Here is an 8,476-nt window from a genome sequence, read left to right as displayed (position 1 = left end):
AATTCTATAAATATTTTCAAATATTTAAAAATACCCAAGTAAAAGAAAGACAAATGCCTTGTATCCAAATGTGTTATTCAATCCTTGCAAGTTTGATTAGTATTGAGCAAACTCGGCTTAAACAGAAGCATACTGTATAAATATAAACTGCATCTGATTAGTTGCAAGCTCATAAATCAGAATGAACTATAATGAAGGTTGTCCCAAAGGTGTTTTTTTTTCAACAGGCAACTGGACTTTCTTGTTTTTCTTTGAAGATGTTTCGCTTCTCATTCAAGAAGCTTCTTCAGCTCTAGATAATGAAGTTAATTCATTTTTTATAATGGAGATCCTTTTGACACAGAAATGCTGGATTTGTTCAGCAATATTTGTGATTTTCCAGATGTTTTCTAAATATTTTGAGAAATGTATTCAACCTTTATTTATTTTTTTACAAGATTACTGTTGTAAACATGAAACAGCCAAGTACCTATAGAACCCATGAATGACCTCTAAGGTATGGTCACAGTCATCACAGGCCTCAGTGTTTCATTATTTTCTTTTATTATGTAATATTAAGGTTGCTTAATCATATAACAAATCCTGATAAATTTAGTGGAATCTGGGGAAATTGGAGGAAATGGCACCAGAACATACACACAGAATTAGTATCATTACAAACAATCTATTTACAATCCAGTTTGGAAGAATAAAAAAATATAAACAAGCAATACTTCATTACATATAGAGTTCAGATAAAAAGTAATACAAAACAAATTGTCTCAGAAAGTTTCAGCTAGTAAATAACCTTTATAGTCAGATTTCTTTGACAGACTACTTTGAAGACTGTTGCTTTTAAAGATTTGGACATGTCTTTTTAGTGCCACCTGCAGCATGATTCTAGAAGTAATTATCAGAAAGATAAAAAACACATTAAAGGGTTTAACTTTCATTATCCAGTACAATGCAGAAAAATTAGACATATTCCAGTAGTGTAGAGTTAATCTACACTACTGCCTTTGTGGGAGGCATTTCCAACATTGTATTGAGACACACTGTTTAACACAAATCATTTCAGTTTTTGTTAAAGACATTGTTAAAGACATCTTACACAAAGTTTACATTGCTAGCAAAAGATGGTTCTTCTGGAAAAGTTTGTTCAAGCTTGTTTGTACTGATGAACATTTTTAGAATGTGCACTTCAGGAGCAGCAAAATCCAGAGGAACTTTTAACATTTTGGAACTAAAGGCAGTTGATCAATCTGGTAAATAATATTCATAGTCAGTTAATTTTTTATTAGGCATTCACTTACTGGAACAATTCTGCTCTTTGCAGTTAGCAAGTTCATTTATGGATCTTTAATTTAAACTATTATTTTGTGATACCACATTTTTCCCTTATGTCTTCAGCTATTATAAAATTGTAGCACAATACTTAAAGATGCTAGACACAACCAATCTATACATATTTGAAAATATATTAAATATAGTTCACGTCACATCCATTACAGTGCACATTTTCAACATGAAAATCTCAACATACCTGAAAGTTCAAATCATTGTGGCCTATACTTCTAATATTAGCTTATTAGTTATTTTTAAATGTTTAATTTGCTGCTCATCTTTGTTAAAAATGGAAAACACAAATAGTAAAATTAAATACATATTAGAGGCTGGAATACTACTAACTTGAGAATAACTCCAATTAAATTATTTGTTGATTACTTCAAAGTATAATATTCCTGACAGCAGATAGAGGGTTGAAAATATGTGTCGATTTGCATTTAATACTTCAGCAATTTATTTAGGGAAAGTTTTTTTAAATATTGTACAGGTACTCATTTACTTATAATCATTCATTTAGCAACGCTTCAAAGTTACAAAAACACTGAAAAAATGACTTAAATGACTTAAACCATCTTTGCATTTAAAATTGTAACATTTCTATGATCAAAATTTAAGCGTTTAGCAACCAGCATGTATTTAAGATGTCGTATCCTGCAGTCATGATTGTCATTTGCTTCCAGCAAGCAAAATCAATGGAGGAAGCCAGATTTATTTAACAACGGATGATTCACTTAATAGCCATAGTGATGTAATTTATTTATTTATTTAATTTATGTTGCTGCCTATTCGCCCATGGCGACTCAAGGTGGCTTACACAATGTAAAACCATATTTAAAACAAAAAATAAAAATAAAAAATAATAAAAACTAACAAAAAGAATCAAATAAATTAGTAAAGTACAATAGAACAAAATTTGGGAAAACAAAAAACAAAACAAAAAACAAAAACTAACTCCTCCCCCGCCCCAACGACAGCAGATCACATTAGTCATTTGATGGACTCCATCCCTCTCTGGGTTCCCCAGGCCCGCTGGCAGAACCAGGTCTTCGGTGCCTTTCGGAAGAGTGCTAGAGTGGAGGCCATTCTAATCTCTGGGGGAATGATATTCCAGAGAGGGAGCCACCACCAAGAAGGCCCTTCTTCTGGGTCCCACCAGGTGTATCTCCCTTAGGGGTGGAACCTGCATCATTCCCTGCCTCCTCGCTCTAATGGGTCGGGTAGATGTGACTGGCAAGAGATGTTTCCTCAGATAACCCGGCCCCAAGCCATGAAGGGCTTTAAAGGTGACAACCTTGAATTGCACCCGGAAGCAAATCAGCAACCAATGCAGCTTCTGCAGGAGAGGTGACACATGTGTACACTGGGGTCTGCACAAAACCATGTGGCCACTGCACTTTGCACCAACTGGAGCTTCCAGGTGCTCTTCAAGGGCAGCCCCATGTAGAGCGTGTTGCAATAATCAAGACGGGAAGTGGCCAGGGCATTAGTGACTGTGAGTAGGGACCATTGATCCAGGAAAGGGCAGAACTGGTGCACAACCGGCAGTTGCGCAAAGGCCCTCCTGGCCATGACCACTACCTGCTCTTTGAACAGGAGTTGTGAGTCCAGGAAAACCCCTAGATTACACATAGGGTCTGTTTGGGGTAGTGCCACCCCATCCAAGATTAAAGGTGGTAATTCTCCCTGATTTGCTTAACAACTGCACATTGCCATTACTTTCGTATCATTGACAAGAAAATTATTTGCTAGTATCTTTTTTCCCTTTGACTCCCACTCTTGGCTTTGGAACAAGTGCAAAGAAGAGCAACTAAGATGATTAAGGTTCTGGAGACTAAAACATATGAAGAGAGAGAGAGAAAGCAAGCTACTTCGGTTCTTAGGAAAGATATATTTGAACGAGAATTCAAGCTGAAGGAGGCCACCCAGGACAAGAGGGGAGGGGGAAACATTAACCTCCCCCATGTCTCTTTTTTCTAGGGAAGGGATTGTTATTTTGCTGGAAAAAACACCCAGCCACCCTGGGCTGAATATCAATATTCCACTTCATCCAGCTGGCGGGACGTCCCATGTGGAAAGGCTGAGAAATTGCCTTCGCTCGCGCAAACCCAAACCGAACTCCATCAAAATTCGCCGCTTTGTAAAAAAAAAAACTCCCGCCTCCGCGCCTCTCCAGCCAATCGCAGGGCTGGGTCCCCAAGTTGGCCGTCCGCACGTTCGAGGCGCCAAAGAGCGCGGGCTGCCCGCACGCCTCGCGCGGGTGACGCTTCCCCTTGGCGCCTTCGGGTGGACGGGAGGCCGGTTGGTCACGTGCTTCGACGAAGCCCCTCCCCTTCCGAGCAGAGGAACGAATCTGCGAGGCTGGGCAGATCGCGGCTTACAGTTTAGCCGGTTGTCAGGGAGAAACAACATGGCGGCGGCGGAGGAAGATACAGAGCTGAGAGATCTCCTCGTGCAGACGCTGGAGACGAGCGGGGTGCTCAACAAAATCAAGGTGAAGGGGGCGAAGGGCGGGGCTAAGCCTTAGGTTTGAAGAGGCGGGGGAAAGAGACGGGCGAAGCGCGCGGGGCTTGCACGCTCGAGAGAGAACGGGCGCACTCTAGAGCGAAGCTGCCGGTCGCGCGGGCCGCAGAGGAGGTCGAGGACACGCCAGCCGTACCAACTCGTCTGCCGCGACCATCGCCGCTTTCAAGGGAGGCGAGCGGGGCGACGACGCTTTGCGCCGCCCTCTTTTAAAGGTGGATGCGTCGAACTTTTAGTAGGGGGTCGAGAGGTGGACGGTGTGAGTGGCCGTTAAGAAAGCCGGACTGGAATAGATAAAGGCCTCCTGAAGCCCCAACATTCTGTTTCCATGGTTTCCAAGGGGTGGTCGCGCGTGACCGGTCATTAGCAGCACTTAGGCCGCTACTTCTGACCCTGCAAATAGCCTGTGGTCATCGAGTGGAGAATGGCAACTGTTAATAGTCGTATCTCCAGGACGCTTTAAAAAAAACAAAACCCGTTTTTTAAAGTTGTGAAGTTGGGGGCATCACGCCGTAAAAACGACTCATTCCTGTTACACGAGAAAGGGTTTCCCCTTTGACTGCCCTGCCACTTTGGCTGTCCAGTTTCATTAAATGATGATAGGGTCAGTCTTCTCTATCCAGACCCTTCCAGGTGTTGGACAATACTACTCTGGTTAGAATTATATGGGAGCTGGAAGGCTCCCCCCCCCCTATTTTCTAGGGTATTGGGATAAGAAAGTCTGCCTCAGGTTCACAATGAAAAGAAAAATTAATCCTACATCTTACAGTTATTTTCCTAAGGAACCCAAGGTGATGTACTTGATTATGCTTCTCCCCTGCTATCTCTGTTCTCACAGCAATCTTATGGTCTAATCTTACAGTCTAAATTAAACTGAAAAGTAGTGACTGCTACCAGATTATCTGCTACACTTTGTGTCACAGATCAGATTAAAATACAGGTGGTTTTTTTTTTCTGTCGCTATGTCCCAGCATTATAATTTTATATTCCAGGAAATACCAGGTCTGCTGGATAGTTAAAAAAAAAACCAAAGAAGAAAATGTTCCATGAGAAAACATGTAGCTTTTGTGACAGTGCTGCATGGACACTAACATGAAGCCATCAGGAATTGTACCTGAATCCAATGAGATTTTTTAATTTTAGCTATCTTTTGTGTTCTTATATTAAAAGGTGCTGGACAACTCTGCAATACCTTTATAAAAGATTTGATTATTAGAATGTGAACATATTACATCCTGTTTCCTGTGAAAAAGTAGATAAATGTAAAAATTTCCCATTTTAGGGAAAGAGTCAGTTTGCAGCTCCAGAATGTCTCAAGAGAATACAGATTATTTGGACCCCACATAAGAATCTGGATGCAAGGAGATCCAGGATCAATAAGAAACTTCTTCATACAGTAGTGTACATATGTAATCATTTCATTCATGGCAATCAGTTCTATTAAGGGCCACCCATTAGTAGGGGATTTGATACACTCACAGAGGACAGGATTATCATTGGTAACTAGTCTTAATAGTTATACTGTCGCCAGAATTGAAGGCACAATATGATGGGCACCACAAAGCAGGGTTTTAGGCTGATCTCTCTTCTCCCACCAACATTGATTTGAACTTGCCGCGCCCCCCCCCCCCCCCCCCCCCCCCCCCCCCCCCCCCCCCCCCCCCCCCCCCCCCCCCCCCCCCCCCCCCCCCCCCCCCCCCCCCCCCCCCCCCCCCCCCCCCCCCCCCCCCCCCCCCCCCCCCCGCCCTTCCCCCCCCCCCCCCCCCCCCCCCCCCCCCCCCCCCCCCCCCCCCCCCCCCCCCCCCCCCCCCCCCCCCCCCCCCCGCCCCCCCCCCCCCCCCCCCCCCCCCCCCCCCCCCCCCCCCCCCCCCCCCCCCCCCCCCCCCCCCGTGAGCTTTCTACGAACTCACAGCCAAAGAGGCGCCCCGCCCGGTAGCTTGTTACCCCCCCAAGGCCCTGCCCTAGGGAACAAAGAACCTATTCAGCAGTGTGCCTCAAATTCTCTTAGAGCTGATCTAGAAGGATATCAGGATCAATGGCATTGACAGTTTCTAAGAGATTGCATGATGCACCACCCATCCCAAGCTCTCTAAAAATTTATCTACAAGTGCAATCAATACCATCTCAGTATTGTAACCCAACTGTGGGATCCAAATAATCTGTATTCTCTCGAGACATTCTGGAGCTGCAAACTGACTATCTTTCCCTAAAATGGGAAAATTTTAGATCAAATAAAAATTGTATAGTATTGTTGGATAAGGGACAATGTATTAGAGAGGAATGGGTCACTGCCTCTTGCTGGGAGAACTATTCCATCCCTCAAGGATGATTTAACACCAGCAGGATCCAACAACAGATCTCCTTAGAGGCTTTAACCAAGAAGGAGTAATATAGATGTTAATTAGTTAATAATTTATCTTCTAGTTTAGCCTCCCTGCTCAAGAGGGAGACCCTATATCATTTCAGACAAGTTGCTGTCCAGTCTCTTCTTAAAAACCTCCAGTAATGAAGCACAGACGATTTCTGAAAGCAAGCTGTTCCACTGGTTATCTTCATAGTAGCCTTGCAAATGTTTCTCTAACTCTACTTCCCCAGGAACAAATTTAAAAAAACATGACTGGATAGTACCAGCTAGAATTTTTGTTTTTGTTTTATCACAAGACAGAGCTTTTGCTATGCACATTGAAATCTGGATCTTGCTTCTGTTTTGTCTTAATCAGTATTTTTTAAAATTGCTTATTGTATGTGTATGTATGTATATATGTATGTATGAATGTATCCATGTATGTATCCATCTAAAGTATATGTGGAATAAGAAATGGTGTTATCTCAACATAAAAGCTAAATTTTAGATTTCATACAAGTCTGAGGAAAGTCATGTCTCCCAGAAAAAATGGTTTTAAATGAGATTGTTTTAATGGTAATATCCAGGAACTATAAAGTTTACTTTTATGATTGTTTTATTTGATATATAGATTAAAATTTAATGAAATTGTTTTGTAATAATAAAGTTATAATTATTTGATTTCTTGCTCAAAGTTGATAGTTTGATTGTGTAGCATTAAGTTGGCTCCAACTCTCAGTGACAGCATAAAGTTTTTCCGTTATGATCTGTCCCTAGCCTGATCCTTCAGATGTTCCAGTGATGCAGCCAAATCCACCATAATTCAGGCCTTCTACCTTGCTGCTGGTCATTCTTTTCTTCTCTTTCCTTCCACCTTTCCCAGCATTAGAACTTTCTCTAGAGAGCTAGAGAGCTATACTTTGTATAGTATGTATAGTATGATAATTTTGTTCAGGTGAGACCTGTATATGTTTAAAATATTTCATTTTATTCTTCAGCCAAAAGGTTCCTGGAGCACTTTATAATAAGATTAGCAGGCTCATCCCTGTCCATAAGCTTATAAACTCACAACGTTAGGCATAAAAAGGTAATGGAAATATGTTAGTTCTTACAGTTTCATATCTCAAGTAATTGAGAAGACAATAGATCAGGATGTGTAGTGGAGTAACTAATGATTATAGTTGAACATAAACCATGAGCAACTGAATTGTGAAAGAGCAGGTGAAAATCCAACTGCTTCTTTGTCCCTCTGTCACTTCACATGTGGCTTGCTTGTTATCTTAAATACATCATCTTACACAAAACTTTCATTATAGGCAGAATTGCGGGCAGCTGTATTTTTAGCACTTGAAGAGCAAGAAAAAGTTGAGGTAAGACACCAAAGTAAATGTTTAAATTAGTTGTAATGGTATACATCAGGGGTGTCAAATTCGATTTCATTGAGGGCTGCATCAGGTATGTGTTTGATCTTGGGGATTGGGGTGGGTATGGCCAGGGTGGGCGTGGCCAGCTTGACATAACTCATGTCGGCACCTGTGGTAGGCTGAGCACTCTGCCAGCGAAAGCAGGTTCCTGATCTCTTGTTTTCAGTCGTGACAGCCTCCTGTGGCCTCTTGCCAGTGAAAACGGAGCTTGAGTGGGCCACACATGCCTCTCTGGGCTCTGTTTTCAGCCGTGTCAGCCTCCTGCAGCCAATGAAAACAGAGCTTGGGGGGGTGCATGTGGCCCTCCCAGGTCCTGTTTTCAGAGCTCCCTTGTTAGCAGAGGGTTGCAAGAGGTCGTTGTGGCTGAAAACAGGGCCCAGAGAGGCATGTGCGCGTGCCCCAAGCTCTGTTTGCACCCCCAGCTCCATTTTCACTGGCAGAGATACCGCTATTTATCTAGTTCTGATGGTTGTTGAACACTTGGATCAGCTTGGTATTTCTACTAAACCATTGACTGCTCTCTGATTCTGATGATGGACCAAAAAGATGCTCATTTAAGTTAACAGAAATATTCATCTGTTATTTGCCTCTTCGGTATAAATCCCATCATTACTTATTTATTAAATTCATATGCTATCCATCTCATTGATAAAGCAACTCTTGAGTGCTTTATTGCTTTTATTATATTGCTTTGAAGTACTGAATATTTTGCAGTGTGGGAAAATCTCTTTAACTCTTTTCTTTCTTTTTTTGAGCAGAATAAAACTCCTCTGGTAAATGAAAGTTTGAAAAAGTTTTTAAGCACAAAAGATGGTAAGCCTAAAATTACAATATGTGTTTCACAAAAAGTGATCATGTGACG

At 42.0% G+C, this 8,476-nt stretch overlaps 1 protein-coding gene across 4 annotated transcripts in view; it reads left to right on the top strand.

The window, feature by feature from the left end:
* Positions 1-3,637: 3,637 nt before the first annotated feature.
* The window catches only part of CEP43 (centrosomal protein 43), a 28,252-nt gene continuing 23,413 nt past the window's right edge, over positions 3,638-8,476 (top strand). The window contains exons 1-3 of one of the 4 annotated variants that reach the window (XM_026675218.2): positions 3,638-3,817; positions 7,507-7,560; positions 8,373-8,427. In XM_026675218.2, coding sequence (XP_026531003.1) covers positions 3,734-3,817; positions 7,507-7,560; positions 8,373-8,427 — 193 coding nt within the window. In that variant the 5' untranslated portion in view covers positions 3,638-3,733. The remainder of the gene's footprint in view (positions 3,818-7,506; positions 7,561-8,372; positions 8,428-8,476) is intronic. The other 3 variants (XM_087968868.1, XM_087968876.1, XM_026675219.2) reach the window with 3 other exon arrangements.

Source organism: Notechis scutatus, chromosome 1 (assembly GCF_049901735.1).
Source record: "Notechis scutatus isolate UNSWTSFEM ecotype Mainland chromosome 1, rNotScu1.2, whole genome shotgun sequence".
Taxonomy (NCBI): domain Eukaryota; kingdom Metazoa; phylum Chordata; class Lepidosauria; order Squamata; family Elapidae; genus Notechis; species Notechis scutatus.
Note: the sequence above shows the minus strand (reverse complement) of the source record. Positions and strands in the feature narration are given on the sequence as shown.